Genomic DNA, 20,977 nt, shown 5'->3' with positions numbered 1-20,977 from the left:
GCGCACTATCACTGAATGGCTCTGACCGGGTCTATTTTCATACATAAGGCGCACCGGACTATAAGGTGCACCGGTTTGTTGTTGTTATTAATATTATTATTATTATATTATTAATAATATTATTATTATTATTATTATTATTATTATTATTATTATTATTATTATTATTATTAATAATATTATTATTATTATTATTATTATTAAGGTGCATCAAGCGAAACAAAATAGTCAGATAAGTCAAACTTTATTCAACTCATTAACTATAACTCTCAACATTGTTCAGGTTTAACACATAAAATACACTCACTTTTTCAGTTCAGTGTGTTGAAGCACAGTACTGGTATATATCACTCCACTGACTACGGTAGCCCTGAAGCGCCAAAAATCCATTTCACTGAAGTAATAAAGGTGAGTATACCGTATTTTATCCATCTCTGGTAAGATGCTGCTGAGGCTCAGCATCCCATGATCCCCAGCTCGGAGCTCCACAGTGGGCCTGTTTCCAGCAGCCCACAGTGGGCCGCTGGGTGGAGGTGGTGCAGGGGGGCGGTCCTGCTGCTCTCTGCTGATTCAGAGGTTAGGAATTTGCATTTGATTGCTGTTTGTCAACCAATGATGTGAGTGTGGAGGCCTCCTCCCTCCCTCCGCCGCCCTCCGTGTGTGTGTGTGTGTGTGTGCGCGCGCGTGTGTGTGTGTCCATCCGCCCGCGCGGCTCCGACAGCCCGGTCACAGAGAGAGAGAGAGAGAGACGGCTGCGTGGAAATAGCATGCAGTGTCACATGAGCACACTTCATTTCTAGGCGATAAAGTCACGAAGCACCTCTGCCCAGGCTCGTTCTCCTGCGCGTGAGCGTCCGGTACCAGACACGAGGAAGAGGAAGAGACGAGGAAAACAGGAATGTGTCTTCCGGCTCCACGAAGCGTGAAAAAAACCCCACGGAATCCGATGTGGTAAGTTTATATTCCTGCGTGTCTCCATGTGATTTTCCCCCTAACATTACTACTGTGTAATAATAATAATAATATTAACCTAAAGCTCTCTCTAGTTTCCTTCGTGTGTTTGTTTCCACACATCTCCGTTTAATCGATACTTCTTCTTTTTTCCATTAAATTGCTGATCAATAGTCGATCACGGAGCACACGTCTCCACCAACTCACCGAGCAAAGCATTTCTACGTCCAAACCCGAGCAAAAACAACTCTGTTTTATCAATGAAAAGCGTATTTGATGTTTATATTATTATTATTTTTTTTTTTGTTGTTGTCATAAAAGTTGAAGCTCATGAAGTTCCCATTAACGTTTTAACGGTTTTTATAGAAATGAATAACGTCGATAACGCTGATCAATGGGACGACATATCGAATATTTATTTAATTAAATTTAAAATATGTATTTATTAAGTTGGCACGTTATTTATTTCTGGTAATTGTAACTGCTCTGGTTCGTTTTTTTTTGTTTTGTTTTTTTGGTTCTAACTAAGTCAAATTATATTATGACCCTGATTACACAGATGTTTCATATGATCAATCAAGGGTTTTAAAAAAAGATTATAACATACTAATATAATATGCTTCAATAAGCTTATACATATATATATATGTATGTGTATAAGTAAAGCAATGCTTGACAAGAGTTGATTATTAGAGATATTTTGTGATCTTTAACACGTTTTTTTTATTTTATTTTTTTTAACCAGTGTTAATGATTAAAAAGTCAACCTGCTTTATTGTAATTATACAAAAATGTCATTACTAAATTATAATGAACTTGTAAAGATGAGATTTACATACACTGATATGTGTTGTTTATCACATTTTTGTTTGTGTTCAGTGATATTTATTAGTGGGAAGTGTGTAAAAACAATAGAAATGCATTTATGATCAATAAAGTGGTTTAAAACACCGGTCTTTGCTTTTAGTGACAATATAGGATATAAATGTTGTATGTTTGGTGTAAACTTTGTGGTAGTTTTTGAGTAAAAATCGATTAAAAGCGTGGGATCAGAATAGTCAAAGTCATGTGCTCATCAATAATAATATATGTTTGTATTATAGGATGGAAACACAAAGTTTGACATATTTCTTTTACCTTTTGATAGATTTGAACACAGTAATAAATGGGTGCCAAAAAATGTGAATAACAAACACTTTAAAAAAAATGATTTTCATAATTTAAAAAAGTAATCAAATAACCCATAGTTTTATAGTAACCTTGGAAAAATGCATAAAAAGTTTGAAGATGAAATGATAAACAGAAAAAGTTTAGTGATATTTGAGCAATTTAACTTTTTAAAATAAAATATGTAGAATACGAGTAGAGGAAACTCTACACATGATTACTGAAAACGTGTTTTGATGAGGTTTTAACCTGTATTTTACTGGAAATAGAGTAAAAGCTATAAATAAAAGATTGTCTGGCATACGAGGATCAATATGGAGGTTTAGTATTGGACATTAGGGTTGGTCTTTACATTAAAGATGCAAGAAGATGGTTGTAAATGACTTATACAGTGTCTAGAGAGACATTTACTTTGTGTATATATATTTATTTTTACAGTATAGAATGTAAACAAATAATGTAAGATGGATTATATATGATATTGTCTAAATCTTTGTGATTTGTTGAGTGTTTTGAACCCTAATGTAAATGCTGTGATTAGAAAGTCAGCTTCTTACAAGTTTATTATTGAAATGATTTTAGTAATTATTTAAACAGCTTTAACTCTATTAGAAAAATAACACATTGTCAAGTGGATGTTTTTACCTGCCGAACAATCAGAAAATTTATTAATTCTATACTTTATTAATTCAATAGATGAACTATTAATAACACTCTCAGATGTTTTCACAGTTTTTCCATTTATGATTGACGGTCAAATTAAACAATAACATGAGAGACCAGCCATGGCTTCATAGTATTGCATTCATTTTCAGCATTCACGTATACAGTACAAATGTTCAATAATGGCAGTTTAAATATAGTTTGTTGTGGATTTTTGTTCTTTTCCTTGATTTCATCAAGTTTACATTTATCAAAAAGTCATTTTTATTCTAATGGTTTATTTGTTTTATATAAATAATATGTTGTATAAAGGCATAGGACTTTAAGCTTGTTTTTCTGTCATTTGCTTTTAGTGAATCTTATATTTTTGTGTAATAGAATGAAATAAACGTGTCCAGACTAAACACCACAAGTGAGAGAATATATTAAGATAAAAATAAGTCTAGCCTTTAGACCATCCCCAAGCACAGAGAGAACGAATGTTGCATTAAAGGAAATAAAGACGTGTCAGTCTGGACTGTTCAGGAAAGAACAATATTACTCTTTTATCTTGTGTAATCTCCACTAGGGTTGAGCAAAGATACCACTTATAGTGGCTGTTTGTTTAAGTTTCTTTCAGTTAAAATCCCTCTAATTATCAGTTGTTGTGTAGAAAACAGTAGTGATGTCACCATCTCAACACAAGTCAAGTCATAACATTACACACACGCACACACACACACACACACACACACAGACACAATGAGCTGCCTTCAGTAGTTCTACAGAAGGCTTGTGAGAAAAGCCAAGACGTTTGTTCCTCAGGATGACATCAGCCTGACCAAGATGAAAGGTGCCAGTAAACGGGTCCTGGTATTGTTTTCCAAGCAGGTCTCCCTGGTAATATTAAGGAAACTGATAGACCTGGCAGCAGGAGCTAAACCTGGGAAACATGTGTGTGTGTGGTTATTGTTACCACCTATAGGATGTGAGGGTGTATAGACACCAGAAGCAGTTTGTCTGCTGATGCCATACGTTTGGCTTTGTGATAAGGACCTCAAAAATATATATACATAGTCAGCAGAGTCGAGCACAGGTTAATATTTATGTCATTTCCATGTTTTTTAGCCACAGCGCAATTATTTTTACTGACAAATACGTCACAACAGTGCATCAGTGAATGCTCATTGGAACACAGTCGCCTACGTAAGAGTCAAGTCACAGACTGTGTTTGAAATCGCATTCAAAACGTACCATACACTACACACTCAATGAGTAGATACTGTCTACTATTTGTTTTGGTTAGCATGATCACAATGATGAACCGTTCCCACTGAAGTATACTTCCGAGTTTCCCAAGATGCATTTCGAACCTACGGCGAAAAAAAACATGAAGCACACTGAGGCAAAATATCTCTGTTGATTCGTCACCTTTGAAAGTTCCGAAAACATTTTAAGCAAGAAAGTGACCAAATAGAATATGAACATGTTGTCATTTGATCCATAAAACTAGCAGAAAACACATTTCATGCTGACATTTCAGAGATTTTCGGAGATCCGCCATTTTGCCACTGACTAAACTTAAGGTTAACTTAACTTTACAAAAGTGTTGAAAACTGATGGAAGACAAGAAGAGATGTTTTTGTTTTGAGAAGGAAATATTTGAATTTTAGCTTGAAGCCGGTCCCAGGATGGTTTTTACGTTCATCTCGCAATGCATCATGGGCTGGTTGAGTATGACTAGTGTGCCCACCGCGCATACTTCAAAAACATCCCGATGTAGTATACATTTGGGTATTCTTCGCAATTTTTCCATATTTTCAAATGTGAACGCACTATATACTCGTTTTGACGTCAGACTTAGGGTGTACTCACACTGGCAACCAGGGCCGTTCCTAACCAGCTCTGTGCATGTGTGAAACCAAGGGGGGCCATTGTCTGGCCTGCGTAGGTGTGAACTGCACCACAGGGGGGTTTAACGGCCCGATGGTCCTGCTGGAAGAGGTGATCCAAACAGCGTGCCAGACTGGCACGGTTGGCCACACATGCGCACGCACAACTCGACTCGACCCGCGCGCAAAATGTGATGACGTTGGTACCGCGCGACGCTTTACGGCACGTAAACATCCGCATTCCGCAATGATGGCGGTGTCAGAAGTGCTCGTTAGCCGATGAAAAGTTCAGAGTTGGCGTTACCTGATATATATGAACAACACCACAGAGAACTCATGGAGGAAGAGGACAACATGACCGTCAGGACTTCTCTTTGTTCAGCCGACAGCGGGACAGTAACGGAGTGTAGCAGCTCATCATCAGGTCCGGGTATTTCCGAGGGTTTAAATATACATATAAACACATATTACTGGTATATTAACCCATATAAACCAGAAAATATGGAAATTGGACATTGTACTGCTGCTAATGTATAAATAATATAAATATATATATATATATATGGTGTTTCAGTGTTCTGGGACACATACTCACAAACTCTGTAGAATGAAAGCAAACAAAGTGTCTTGGGGAGCAAAGTGTTGTGTATTAATTTATTCATCTAAATGTAACCAAAAACAGAACATCACAAATACAAGCCCAAATAAATGAAATGTCTGAAAGAAAGGGTAATAATTTTCCAAACCAAAAATCAATAAGCCAGAAATAAAGTGCAACCTTTTGCAAAATGTAACATGAACCTTAAAAACAAAACATTTAAACATTGGAAGTACAAGGATGGGAATATTATGACAGCAGGACCTGGAACAAGACTGCAAATTGTTGCAACTATTTATTTATTTTTAATCTTATTGTAGTTCTCTTCTTAGGTTGTGTTGTGTTAGTGCACATGTGGCAATACCAATTTTCAGTATGTGGAGTTCCTGTTAGTCCTGCACAACTATAATGAATTGCTCAGAAATCTACATGTGTCCTGTTCTCAAAATACCAGTAATATGTTACACATTTGCAGCCGTAAAATGTCCCATTTCTATATTTTTTGGTTTATATGGGTTAATATACCAGTAATGTGTTTATATGCATGTTTATACCCTCAAAATTACCATGGAATTTTGGGTTTTACTCGGACCCCTCATCATCACGTCTCTGCAGAAGAAGACCCTCCGCTGCACCTCAGCACTTTAACAACTCACTAATTTCATAATTTAAATACACTATTTCTACCTTTGTTTTTCTGTTTGTATGTCGTTTGCTTTGTGTTTAATAAAATGGTTTCTCCAACAGTTGGTTAAATCTTCACATTTATTCTGTATATAATGCACATACAGGATGATGTGTAACAATAAACAGTAAAATTAGCTGTAAACACATTTTGTAGAACTAAATATAAGGTTATGCTGTCAACAGAAAGAAAGGAAGACGAGCCAGATAATCCTAAACTTTAGAATATAATATAATCATAACTTTTAATCATAAATATGACTATACTCAAAACAACAAACTTTGATATCTTTGTTACACAATATCTAAGCTTCCAGTGAATAATTTACAAAAAAAAAAACAAAAGTTCACTGATGGTGACATTTAGATCTCAATGTCACCATCAGTGAACTATTTTATTTGTAAATTATTCACTGGAAGCTTCTCTGGTGGCGTGTGCAGTGGTTGTTATTATTATTATTATATGAAGCCACCATTACTGCAGCTCTGCACATCATTGTTGTCCTGTTAAAATATTTTTATACAAAGAATTAAAAACAATCTGAAATTAGTGATGACTCAAGTAAATCACCTTTATTATGCATTATAACAACCTGTTCCTTAAGTCTCTAAATTATTGAAACAATTAAAAACATCTCCTAAAAAATAAAATTACAGAAAATTAAATAATCATTTAATATACATTTCAATAAATAAGTGCATCACATGTTCCCATGTTGACTCTGAGCTTTATTTTGTCTGTTGTCTGTGGAAGTGATGGGTCTAGATCAGATGATGGAAACTAGGATCAGCGCATGGTTTTGATGTCCAGGGAGGGGCGTGGCCACTCTGCATGGACTTAAAGAAGAAGAAATAAAAGAAGAGTTAGATAATGTCATGTTCATCAAAAGGAAAACTGAAAGTGATGGAGATAAATATGCTCAAATGGACACAGACACACACACAAAGTTTAAACAAACACACAAATACTCTGTCCTAAGTTGTCTCACACATTAAAAGCATCTATTTACACTTATATTAATGTACACAAAGACTAGCTCCACAAAATCAGAACGACATTTATTGATCCAGAAATTAAACTGATCTTACCTTTATAGGCTCAGTTTCCTCCTTTGTTTTTAAATCCATTTGAACCTCCATTCATGGTGGTTTTTATTGTCAGAGAGAGTCTTTCATTTTTAATAAATCCACCGTTATTTGGTCTGTTTTAATCTCTCGTTCTCACTCACTTGGTTCTCTCTGTTCCTTGTGTCTCTATCTTTAATGTTTCCGTTACGTGTGAGTAAAATTACCGCAATGTACCGACACTGGCTGTAAAGAGCAACTTATTATCTTTCATAAACTGGTGGAATTTCTCCGATCGAGCAAATATGAGCAGAGTTACGGTCATTTAAATTAACGTGATGCGTTCAGGGGCCCTGGGAAACCCAGTCCGTGAAAAGAGCACGTGTCTGGGTAAATCTTGGTTTATAGTTACCCTACGCAACAGAAAATATGAAATTCACAGAATGTACTGTCAACAACAAACCCAGAGGTGGTGACGTAACGCCATACGTGTGTCATAAATTAACGTGATGATGTGTTTCTCTGTGGGAACCGAGTTGAGCTGGTGATCACGTCCGTTCTACCATGTCAGAAAAGGGACAGGGAGGGGGGGATTCCTGCTGTGAGCTTGGAACGGCCCCAGTTGCCAGTGTGAGTACACCCTTAGTATGAGTAGTACGTTAGTATATGATTTCGAACACAGCCCGTGACTGAAATGTGGCAACCGGCCTTAAAACCATATCTGAGCCTTTGCTCGCAAACACTCCAACCACTTTAGGCCAATCTCTTTGGTTGAATATGGCCTCCAGTGACCACCATTGGCTGTGTGCATGTAGAGAAAGACACAACCAAGCAGCCGGATGGTGGACTAAGAGGGGATTGGCTCAGAGGGGCATTTATGCTGTGATTGGCCCGTTGTGGATTAGAAACGTATGGCCAGGCAGGAACTTGATCGAGTTCAGGTTTTAAAAGGTCTGTGCTTGCCTTTGCATAATGTCGACCAGATCTAATGAGTGCTCTGCTTGTTATGAAATGTGGTTTGCATGAAGATGTTGTTGCTTTTTTAAGGAAACAGACGTCTGTGATGTGTTCTGTAAGGGCCGTCAAACTGACTTGTATATGAGCTAACTTAAACCACAAACTAGTTTGATAACATATACATCTGATTGTGTGATGGTTATTTCATAGAGCATCAAATTATGCTGTTATTGTACTTTAGTGGATTGTTTTTGGTAAATCGAGTATCATATTTAGTAGCATTTGAAGAATGCACTTTGAACAGTTTAACTTCAACATGGGTGTCTATTTACGGTTAACATTAATGCTGCTACATCCGATAATTTTTCATTAGAGAGAATCTTAGTGTGTGCCTCATGTATAAATGAAATGAACATTATTTCTAAACAGAAACACTTCTATACACCCGTATCCGCAACTCCACATCCCACAATGCAATGCATGAAACGAACAGAGAAGAGAACGTACTTTCGAGCAGTAATTTCAACCTTTTTTTCTTTAATTATGGAGTAATGGCTTTCCGAGTCACTGATATTTAATGTGTACACAATGATTTTATCAAAAGAAAATATATGTTTGGTATAGCTGCTTTAAATCCAGTTTGGGAATTACAATTTTTTATGAACCAAAAAGGGCTAAACATGTTTTAAAAATGTCATGACAAAACTGAAAAGACTCTCTGTAAGCGTTTAATGGTTAGATGTGGCCAGGAAACTTACATTTGACACTTTAAATCATCACACGGCATTGAAACAGCGTAGAGAGACAGGGATAAGTAGTATAGCTGAGAATGAATTCCTTACAATCACCTGAGCTACAGATAGTAGGTGTTGATTGATTCAACATCTTAATGTTTTTATGAGGGATATTTTATTTGTTCTCCTGTGTGTTTAACTTCCATCAGCTGGTTATTGGTACTGTCGTGTCTGCCTATATTTTGTTGATGTGACATTGATACACTATGGACGTAGTGGGTAAACTCTATGTAAGTATTAGGTAAACTCTTTTTGGATATTTTGGATCTAATAATTTAGTTTTTGATCTAAAATAAAAGTATGCTCTCACTGTTTTGGTTTGTAGTATTGTGTCGACTTTCTCCCTACTCTCCACAGTATAGTTTTCTAATCTCTTTCCATAAAAGATGTTTGTTTTTGTTTTGTTGTTTTTTTAGATCTGCCTTTAAATCCACTTGGGTTTCCACAAGAAAAACCTTTAAGTACACATGCAAGTAGTTTTCCTTGTTTGCACTGAGTTTCAGTTTATTTAATATTCAAATTAGTAGTGTCGAAGTGTTGTTGTCGTTTAGGTTTTACACACCTTTCTGTCTGATTGAAGCCAAGGTTTTATTTGAAGAGTGTTTTTGACTCATCGGCTGTAAAATGCAGAAACCACATTAACTTTTGCCTTCCAGCATCTTAGCTGAGTGAGCGTCTGTCTCCCAGCTGTCAAAAAGACAGGAAATTAATTATATTTAAACATGCACAGACAAGACAGACAGGTCCAACGCCTGTTGATTTTTTTTAATTTTCTTTCATGATCGAACTCAAATCCTCCATGTGGCTATACAGGTAGTCTTTTAATTGTCATCACAGGCTTATGGGTTATGGTTTGTGTCTCTGAATTGTGCTACTGACATGATTCCATATTTATCCATCTGTAAAAAGAGTCTGTATTGTCTCACTGAGAATGTAAACTAGTCTGAACAACACACACTTTCCTGCCATTAAAGTAGTGGGAGGCTTTGTGGCTTGGCTGACTTTCAGCTGCTCTTGTGCCAAGAGCTATTTTCCTGTAGGCTCTGTGTGACACGTGGGGCTTTTACTCTGTTATCCAGCCAAAAAATGCAGAAAAAAAACATGTACAAGTTACTTCATTGCTTGAGTTAAAGCCATGGGGGGAATCCCAGCAGGGCTCACACAGTGACGCAGACGGAGAGGAAAAGTCTGAAGTGCTATGGGATGCCCCACAGTTCCTGAACCAGACTGTTTGGACAGTTGTAGCTTTGTGTATTCGCTCGGCGGCTGACTCGGGGTTTCAGTGCCAGGCAGCCGCTATGATCCAGGGTAGTGTTTTTTGCCTGGATACCAGCCCACAGCGCCAACAACATGCTGACACGTCAATCAAACCTCCAGCGTTTGTGTTTGATATCACAAACTAATTTATTCAGATCCATATTCATACCTCGTGATATGAGAAAGCTGCCAGTCTTTATTAAGCATACCACTCTCATGTGAAACTGTAATCCTGCTTCAACATAGTCGTACGTGGCAGTTTCTGTCTCACGACAAATCTATTTAGATTTTCTGACCAGAAAGGCACAAAAGACTTGATTGTTAAAGATCACAATGCGCTGCACCAATGAACCGACAAGTTGATCCAGTTTTTATGCTGTTAAATGAAAAATGCGACCCAACGACAACCCCCCCCCCTCTTTTTTCCCCCTCTCCTGCAGTAGTGGAACTATCATCATGCCATCAGTGTAGAATTACAACAGCAGTGCGCCTATGACTGCGAGCTGCAACATGCAGCTTCATTCTCTGCATTGCACATTTTCATGCCAAAGCACAGGAATCTGACCTAGTGGCTTTTTCTCACAAGTAGCATGAAAAGTGCTCTCGATCCCTCAGTCATGGAGGCACCAGAGGAGTTAATGCAACCACTCACTTACTATTCATTGGCAGAAACATTACTCATTCTATGTGACCATGGAGGAGAAACAATAAACACAGTCAATCCCTGCCCCCCACTGCCACTGCTAGTTGTTTTCTACTTCTTAAATTGCAAAGAAGAAACCAAAGACAAAATGCTGAGCTGGTGTATATTTACCCATCGAGGCAGGATTGAAATAAACTTGATGTCATCTTTTGTTTTCCTGTCGTGTCCTGGTGCTTCCCCTTTGGAGCTGTCATCAAAGTGGATTCATGTTTTGCTCCCGTGACACTACAGTCACCATGTGAAGCTATAACATGGTCAGGTCAATATCCACCAGTGAGTCGGCCTTGGACATAAATAGATATAACTGTTGATTCAGCTGAAAAGTTTAGTGCTGTTTACCTCGTCAGAATCAGATTTCTTACTTCGGCTTTTAGAAAAGCTTAGTGTTACTGTTTTGTGTACGTTTTCTTGGGGCCTTTCACATACATAAGGGTACAGATCATTTTATTCTACATGTGTTCTTTGACTCAGCAGCAAATATTGAATGCTGTAGTTCCTTTCTTACCTAAACTCACTGAAGAGTAAAGTACATTTCCTCTAATTGTTATCGTTTTTCCATCTTAACCCTCCAATAATCCTCAAATATTACCAACTCATTTTACCCCAGGGATATTTGCCTTCAGAAAATTATTCTCAGAAAATTGTTGACCAAAGTTTTGTATCAGGCACTTATTTATTTATTGAATACACAAATAATCCCTTCATTAAGAAACCTTTATCCATTCTCTAGTGCCACCATCAGACCTTTTCTAGTTTTAGTGCACATTCAAGACTCACAGAATTAACCATATTGAATGATGTTGGTCAACCCCCCCCCCATGAACATACCTATTTATTTATTTTTATATCCTTTTTTTGTAATATATTTGGGAATATTCACTTTAAAGTCCTCTGTTTCAGACATATTATCCTGTACCTCACTTTCACTGCGAAAGAGCTGTTCCAAAACCCAAACCTGGTATTACACAGCTAAAACAGATTGGGGTCAAATTATCTCCAGAGGAACACCAATGTGTGTTCAAAAATATCATCATAATAATTTTATGCTTAATGGATTGTAGCCATCAAATTATGAAAAACTCATGAAGTATGAAGCATAAAAAGAAAGTCAACTATTATTTTTTGAATGGGGGACAAATTGACCCCAAGGATAATAGGATGTTTAACAGTAACATAAGTGTTCCCTGCACTCTCGTCCCACTGTGACAGTAGAAAGGAAGTCTTAGCTTTCTTTGACATTCCATTCCTTCATAAATGGAAACAAGAGAAACTCACACTGGTCAGATATGGTTCCCAGTGGTGCAGCACTGCACACAAACAGCTAAATTCAGACTTCAGATGTTTATTTGAGCTCAGCCATTACTCTGCAGATCATACATGCAGTTACAGTGTAACTGGCTGGCCTACTTGGCTTAATCTTGCTGCTTGATAGATGGCTGCAGATCTCCCTGCTGAGAAGTGGATCACTGGATTATTTTTGCTATATGCCACCTTAATTTATGGCATAGCGAGGGCTAATCAGATTTGGCTTGCTGCATTGCTTCGGCTTGTTTGAGGAGGTCAGTGGAAAATGCGTGACCAGCCTGTGCGACACTTGCTCAATGATCTTGTTGTTGGTGCCGTGAGGCTCAATGGAGCCTGTGTTATTGCCTTACGAGGTAATGCTGCAAGGAATGTGGGAGAAGGATGCATAATCAAGGCCAGCACCACTGACCAATTTTTAGCATTGAGGTTTTTTTAACTTCCTGTTTTTGAAATGTTGAAATAATTGTGACAAAGTTGCTGTTCTGAGCTGCTGCTATTCGGGTAATATAATGTGTGCATGCTAAAATGAAAAAAAACAAAAACAGAATATTTAGCTTAACTGACAACTGTTAACTCTCAACTTTATTTTAATAGCGCAAATTATAACAAAGTCATCTCAGAGCGCTTAACAGAATATAAAGTCCGTAGTAAGAAAGAGAGAAAGAACCCAACACTCCTTTATCTAATTTCTTATTGATAGATTAACATTTATTAATTCAAATCTGATTAAATATTTCATATTCAACACACCCTAGATAAATGCTTTAACTGGAACTTGCATAAATTGGATCAACAGATTTCACTAATGTAAAGCTAACACCTTGAAGGGAATTGCTATAGGCTGAAATTTACATGGTAAAATATTTTTGTTGCACCCACTATTTGAACTCTTTTATCATATGTACACAAGTGTACACAGACATGGATGTTGACTCATGGAGAAGACAGGCGTCATCATGTGTGTATATATAATATTTATACTTCACCATTAAAGGTTGAGGTGGTTAGCAATTCTGATTCACTGTAAGAAGGCCCAGGATGTTGTGTAGTCTTTACTGTGTGGAGTGTGTGTTTGTGTTGTTTTATGAGTAAAGAGAGTATGTTGGTATGTGTAGTATTCATAATACATTCATATATATATATATATATATATATATAATTTGTACTAAACTATAAATTAATAAACGGTGACATGGTTCAGAAAAAAGGCACAAAAAAGGAAAGTCAAGCCTGCTTATGCAGCCTTCTTTAGAATCACCAGACAGCATAACTTAAATATTTCTGAACTATAATCAAAAAGCCTAAAAACTCAGATTTTCTATGATTCATATGGATATTTAAAACACAGAAACTAAAAAACAACTAAAGATTAAATGAAATTTGTGTTTCAATAATTGTTCCAAACCTATCATTGTAATGCCATTCACAAAGTTCTCAGAAATACACCAATCCAACGGCTTTCTAACGCATCAGGTTGAAAAGCAGGTTTCAAGCTATACTCACACGCTTCTGATGAACAGTTGTTTGGGGATTATGTTGTTGATAAGATTGTTGCCTGTTATCAAAGCAAACGTCTTGTTGTATGTACGCAGTGTCTTTTATTCAGAACAGGTTTGACTTTGAGCAATAATCAGAGAGCTGTTTTGATAGAGAGAAGCGTGAACCACAGAGAGAATCTCAAACCGAATCGACTCAAATCTGTCGCAGTCTTGTAGTGTTACCAACTCTTATTTTTTTACATTATCTGAATGAGAATAAGTCATACCTTTAAGCCTTTAAAGCCTGAGTAACTTAAAAAAAATGTCTTTAAATTGCAAAAGTGTGGCCCATACACATCCAGTCACACAGACATACATTTAGTAAAGTTAAATTTAGATGCATAATTAATCTTAAAAACTGTAATTTGGGGTGTTTTTTGCTTTTTTTTCCTTCGTTTTTTCCAAGTAGATTGTCGTGCCCCTATTTTGAAATTGTAATTTTTTTACATTAATAAGTTGTTTTGATCTTTTTGTTCCACATTGATAAACTGCAGTTGTGACTACTTGATTTTAATGGCTAGTAGTTTTAAGTTATCTCAATAGGCTCCTGTCATCTGCCAAACAAAGGCCATTATTCAAACCTACAGTTGTAATAAAGGGTGAGTAGTGGCACTTATGTGAGTACTGTGCAAACTGAGTGAACTCCCTCATGTGTCACCATTAATGTTTGTTTGAGGATTCCAGGTTTTTGTTACTTTTTTTAATAAACGTAGGCATTGTTCGTCTGTTGCTCGGTTCCTAAGTAAACATTTAAGGGGTAAATTCCATTACATCGATGTGACCATTGCAGCCACTGGTGGGTTTGCATGCTCTGCACACAGCCCATCCCCTATATGAAAAAGTACAAATATGGGAGTTGGTGTGGGTCCCTTTATCTCATTGGAATTAGACCCTTGGCTCTTGTTATCTCAGTACCCTGTTTGCTAAGACTTTGCAATCTTCCACTTCTAAAATGTGGGTTTGAAACAGAAGATTAAGTCCTTTAGCTCTCATTGTTGGAGTTAATGGAGCTCCCCTTAGCCCCCAGACCTCTCCCATCTGGTGGTTTGTCTTTAGCCAATTAAGGTGTTAAATGAGCAGTAAGGGCCTTGTTGATATTCCATGTCAGAGATGGACTTGGTATGTTAAATAAAAACAGCATTGTTCATTTATTGTCACATCTTGAATCTTAGATCCTCAAGTAGTAAAGAATTGTAAATTAGCAACAAAAAAAAATATATATATATATATATATATATATTTTTTTTTTTTTTTTTTAATCAAAAAAGTAAAAAGAAGGACTTTTACCAGAATAATTCCTGAATTTGATTGAAAGTAATTGATGCATTTATGTATTTTAGCTTCATATTTAGGTTTCTAATCAAATTAACAAAAACTACAACAACACAGATTGTCCTTGATGCTTTTGAAGCTTGAAAGTTAAATTTTTTAAAACTTAAATGAAAAGCCACAAGTCAAGAACCTCAAACTACTAATGATCTTTTGTTGTCCTTCGGTGTAAAAGCTGGTTCTACTAGTCAGACCTGCTGCCCCCAATTTCTGTCATAAAATGCAAACAAAGCTCCTGCACAATAAAGTGAGTAAGATGAAGTGAAGTAAGATGTCTGGCATATAGAATATCTAACCATTACATGGGAGAAAACCCACAACCAGGTTTAAAGAAGGCAGAAAAAATATGACTGTGTTTTGCGTTTTCTAGTTTAAAGAGAAATTAAACCCCTGCTTTCTGCTGAGCTGCCACTAGGAGGGAAACTCAAAAAATGCCTTGATTATGTGCGTTATTGCTGTAGCAGTAAGACACGCCCACTCTGGCTGCTCAGTGCTGTGCGCAGAGAAAGACAGTAATACACACAATGATGTGTCTGTACACACACACAGTGAGTTCATAAGCGGAAATTTGTCACTACAACCATGGGCACACGCAATCATGACGTGTAGCTCACGCACAGCCTTACAGACACCTCACTCACCACCTCACTCACAGCGATAAGACGGACACAAACTTCCGCGCTCACGCAGAGACAGACGGGAATACACTCATAGCATAGATGTGTCTGTAAATACACACATAGCGTTGCTGCACACACAAATACAACCAGACTTTCTCCTTTCCTCACTGCTCTCTAACACCAACTAAAAGTTGGAAGCCGTCCAATTTCACAACCGAGTCCGTTGTTAGCGCTGTCAGCCATGAATCCATAAACATCCCCATCGTTTCCTCCTCAGTTTACAAGCGATGTCGGGTCTCGCTGCATAGGCTGGTGTAGCATTAGCACGGAGTGCTAGCAGCTGATGTGTGTAAACAATGGGTTTGTGGCTCCAAGCAGTGACTCTCAACACGATCAGCAGCAGAAAAAGTAGTGCAGTTTGGGCGTCCAGTAGTGCAGTTTGCATATACTGTACATATATGGCAATAAAGTATAATATATATTCTATATGAAACCGCAGTGTTTGTTTTAGCTGTTGGATAGTTGGAGAGGGAGGAGCTCACATTCTAGGAGGCGTATTAGGTGACGTCACCTGCCAACGTGGGCAAAATCTAACTGTCCTGTTTAAAGCTGACTTTGTTTTTACAAAATGTGGAATAACAAGGGGAGGAGGAAACAGAACTTTCTCAATTTTGGCCCTCAGAATGAGGCTAAAGGGATGTATATCACTGTAGCAAAACCATTATAAAGTGATGTTTTCATCATACCTCCCCTTTAATGCACTTTAGTTTTTTTGGAATGTTTTGTTTTATTTTAAGGGGTAATATAAATGAAAAACTTTGTTGTGCTTTTTTTGAAAAGCAAAGGCTACTGGAATATTTAAAAAATTATGACAGAATATAAAGTAAACATTTACTTTCTTTAAAAAAACATGTCTTAAAATGTATTTTAGGCTATTTATGCACTATTAAAGAAAAGTGAAAAACTTAACAACCGCATTCGTTATTCAGTATTTGGTATTATTCGGTATTCGGCAAAGCGTTTAGATTTTATTCGGCTTCGGCCTCAAATTTCCATTTTGGTGCATCTCTAATAAATTTGCTTGCAGCAAACAGTCAAAAACTCTTTAATTATTAAACTGGCAAAAGATATGCACAAATAAACAATTTTGATCAAATTTCACTTGATCTATGATCAAGTTGTTTTAAGCTATTTAAAAATAGAGCATTAAGTATCCTTTCCAAGACATCGTGTTCCCCTCATGCGATTTATGAGATCGACTTACTCTGTATAGTGTTACTAAATGCCTCGCACTATTCATCATCTATTGCAGCACCTCCAGGATTTAAGTAGAAACACTGACTCTGTTCCAACGTTACTACATGATGAATTTACGAACAGCTTAACCTCTTTGGATCAAAGCTTATTCATCAAGTATCCATTATTTACAGATACAGGACAGTGAATCTGTTACAGGTGCACATGTTAGAAAAGGTGGGTTTACGTTCGATTCACTGCTTTACACAAAACAGCTCCCTGCTGTCATCACACGGCTTTTAGTATTGCAGACAAAAAGAATTAACAAGGCATCAAATGCTCCTCTTGTCACAAAAATTACTGTGGTGCAATGTAACGTGCACCGTAGAGTTGTAGGAGTTTATGATGTTAGTGTGGCAAAGAGACCACTTCTGCTTCCTTGTTCACAGTTGGAATCAACAGATGAGCCTTGTTGTAATCACTTCTCTTTCACATTACATGTATGACACATGGAGGCAGTGACATGGTGTCACAGGCTGTGTTACTCTTGGCACGGAACATGGACACAACATTAAAAGTGTAGTGTAGCCTATTGATAATCAGATGTGGAAACAGTGTGTTAGAAGGTTGGACTGAATTTGCTTGTGACACTCGAGGCAAAGTTGGAGAAGTTGGTGTCAGTAGTTCTTGATCTCATTCCTGCTGGAGTCCGCGGATGGTTTGGAACACTCTGACCAGATCCATTTAGGTAAGATACTTTAATCCTGTTAAACCTGCTGCTATTATTCATCTGACAACTGTGGATGTTCAGTTGTGCCTCTATCACCCACGAAGAATGCCGTGAATCAATATTGAATATCTGTCGGCTGCCGCGCTGCATCTGCTCTGTCAGTTGTCACTTCCTTCACCATCTTAAGAAACACAAGTTTCACAGCTCTTGTTTCTTTGTCCTACAATGTGCTGACATGCCCGTGCGCTCATACAGAAAACCAAGTGTAGAAATGCCTCTCAGTATTTGGACATTCACTGGAAGCAGACACATTTACCGGCATGAGAAGTTGATCACCCGCTGGTGGTTATGTGTTTGTCTATGGCTGGTTTTGGTGTGTAATTAAGAATAATTTAGGGCTGAGGGTGTGGCTTTGCTTACACTTGTCTTCAATTGTACTTTTTGTTGTTCAGTTTCCTTTGGGGCTGAAACTGATCTTATTTTAGACAGGGTGGTACTACTACTACGCTACAGATAAGTTTTTATCATTTCCCAACATGAGAGAGGAAGCCTACAAAAAATCTGATGTGTCACATATGTGATATGACTGCAGATTTTGTGATTATTGCCGTTATGTAAATATAAGTTGATCCTTTGAGTCAGACATGTGTAATGGTGCACAAGGTCCTATTTTTCAAGGGGATCTCATATCAAGGATTGGCACAATGAAAACCACATCTCTACATTTGACTGCCTGCCTCTGAGGGTTCAGTTTATGGTTGATGTTTGTGGTTGTTGCTTTTTACTCATTAAGTAACGTGAATAAATCAAGGGCATGAAGTGGTCTGTTTTGCTGCTGAATGGGGAGAGGTTTACAAGAAATCCAGCCCCTGTTGACTCATTTTTGATGTGAATCTGTTTATCCGTTCAACTCCTGTACTGAACGTGAGTAATTATTTAAAAGTACTCATGAAACTAGTGAGTAATACCTGGAGTTGTATTCAGGAGATAAAAAGCTTGCTATGTTTTAATGAGGTAGATTGTTAGCATGAATGACTGGGTTTTTAAATGCTCCTTACAATCAACAAAAAATGGAACAAATTAGATCACATGTGGGTTTTTTTTTTTTTTTTAAAGACTCCAGATCCATTAGAGCAGCAATGTGGGCCATGTCTAAGTAGAAGAATATAGTTATAATGAAAATGTTGTGTCAGTGTATTTAGTAATCTAACGGTTTGTTTTAATGCTGAATCTGGATTTAAACATAGCCATGCAAACCGTAAAGTCTAGTCTGAAATTACAAGCTTGGGGCAGCTGGCGCTCACACAGGTCTGCGTCTTCACATATTTGTCAGCAAAGCTGAATGAGGTGTGGCATTCAGTCACTGCTGCCTCCTGTCATTACTCACACTCATCCAGCGCCTGCACTCCACTTTAATTTGCTCACATACTGAGTTTTATGTTTGCAACTCTTATCTGTGCCTCAGCCTTCTCTAAGTCTGACTGCTCAAATATTGAAGCCCACTCTGGGTAAACTGGGTGAGTGTGGCATCACGTTCACAGATAACAGACATTGTGAGAATCTTTCAGCTTTACATACCAGCATGCAGCAGGCATGCACACAGTTCAGGTGCTTTACAGCTTTAAATGAACAATTGATAACTTTCTAGATAGATAGCTTTCTGCCTGACATTGTTTACATGGCAGAACGTGAAGATTTTAATACAGTTTTCTGTGATGTTTGCACCTGTGTTAGCTACTCATGTTTCCTTCTCGTATACTCAAACATTCTACTGCTTAAATGTACTAATGTACTAAATGTACTAAAGTAATGTTGTTTACTGCTTTTGATTTTGTTCTTTGTGAGTGCATGAAATGACACAAAAATGTCTTCTGCTTTCTTACATAAATTTCAAACACTTCAAAACTTCAGTGTTATGTTTTAAATATTTTTTTAAAAAACCGCTAAATCTAGCAGTACTAAAAGTTATATTGCAACCCAACTGTGTCATTACGATTATTTTATGTAGTGAGAGAATATCATACATGTTTGTAAGTTTGTCATCATTATATTATAAGGCATTTACCAGAGCTGCTTATTTTTTTAATTCTTTTTTTATCAAGATCTCTGAAGCTTATGTTAATAGTGAATTTATTTGAGATTTAAGTGAATAATATTAAAAGGTTAAATTATATGATTGCTTTTGTGATCTGATATATTAAGATAATAATGTATTGTAACAGTCTGGGGCAGTTTAGCAATTATTGATCTGTCTGACAGCCTGTGCTTCTTTTTTTTTTCCCTCTCTCAGGTCTTTGTAACCCTTCAGTGAAGCTTTGAGCTGACACCTTCACTTCCACGGCTCGTGCCTGATTCACACTGTTGGAGTCATCTCTGTTTTCCGCTTACGTTTCCTCTCTCAGCTGCAGGAATAACCATTAACACAAGCGAGAAGTTCCTTTCTCCAGTTACCGTAGCTGACCTCTGACTGCATGTCTCAGTGCCAGCACAAACCCCATGACACCTTCTCCTCCTTCCACCTACATCTTATATCATTAACAGTTCAAACTTTACCTTGCCCATTGCTGCTACAATCAGTAGCAGATCAAATCTGTGGTTAGTTCCTCATCTGTTCACCAATTGGGGCTTCACCGTTGGGGCAGAAAGTGGAGGAAAGCGCTGTGAAAGTTGTGCCACTTTCCCTGGAGATGAAGCTGCAGGCCGTCATGGAGAACCTGCACAGGCAGCAGAGGGCCAAACTCCTGATGGAGCAGCAGCTGCAGCAACAGGCCACCTCCCAGCACACTCAAGTCCGCACAGGTGGAGGTGATGAGCCAATGGGAAGCCCCGCTTCAGAGGCCGAGCAAGCACAGATGGCCGCCCTGGCTGCCATGCGTGCTGCTGCAGCCGGGCTGCAAAGAGTCTCAGACAGTCCCATGTCTGAGCGCAGCAGTGTAGGAGAGCAGGAAGGAGACGAGGATGACGATGAAGTAGACGAGCAGTACAAGGACATGATGGGTTCAGATGAGGAGGAACAAATGTAAGCATTGATTTATCTTTTTCTCTGTTACCGTTACATAGGCAGCATTTACATGGAAGCTTTAATTCCCCTTTAATTCAGAATAAAAGTTAAATCCTCCTTGTAAACACTTAATTCCGAATGAAAATGGCCATTCTGAAGTAAACTTAAATCCTAATTAGTTTGGTTTAATGTGATTTTAATTCTGAATGGAATAATTCCTTGATCTTATAAACATTTAATTCTGCTTTAAATAATTCCAGTCGTTCTGCGCATGTTCGTTCTGTTGCAATGATGCGCGGGTGACGACATAATCTAAGATGGCTGCTCGAAGCAAGCGTGATACGTCACAATTCACCCCAATCCAATCAGAACCCTTCCCGACCCCCAGACCTAAAGCAGAATTGAGTAAAGCCAAATCAACCTGTTTTCCATGTAAACCTCAATTCTGAATTACTATTTCCATGTAAACACGAAGTAGAACACTTTAATTTGAATAATTTGATTTGGA

General features: G+C 37.6%; 1 protein-coding gene across 3 annotated transcripts in view; it reads left to right on the top strand.

Moving 5' to 3' along the window:
• The first annotated feature begins 653 nt into the window (after nucleotides 1–653).
• The window catches only part of arid3a (AT-rich interactive domain 3A), a 41,829-nt gene continuing 21,505 nt past the window's right edge, over nucleotides 654–20,977 (top strand). The window contains exons 1-2 of one of the 3 annotated variants that reach the window (XM_028445015.1): nucleotides 654–951; nucleotides 19,759–20,487. In XM_028445015.1, the coding sequence (XP_028300816.1) occupies nucleotides 20,156–20,487 (332 nt within the window). In that variant the 5' untranslated portion in view covers nucleotides 654–951; nucleotides 19,759–20,155. Of the gene's footprint in view, nucleotides 952–17,241; nucleotides 17,487–19,758; nucleotides 20,488–20,977 lie in introns of those variants that run through there. The other 2 variants (XM_028445017.1, XM_028445016.1) reach the window with 2 other exon arrangements.

This window comes from Gouania willdenowi, chromosome 4, assembly GCF_900634775.1.
Source record: "Gouania willdenowi chromosome 4, fGouWil2.1, whole genome shotgun sequence".
Taxonomy (NCBI): domain Eukaryota; kingdom Metazoa; phylum Chordata; class Actinopteri; order Blenniiformes; family Gobiesocidae; genus Gouania; species Gouania willdenowi.
This window is presented reverse-complemented; position numbering and strand designations above follow the sequence as displayed.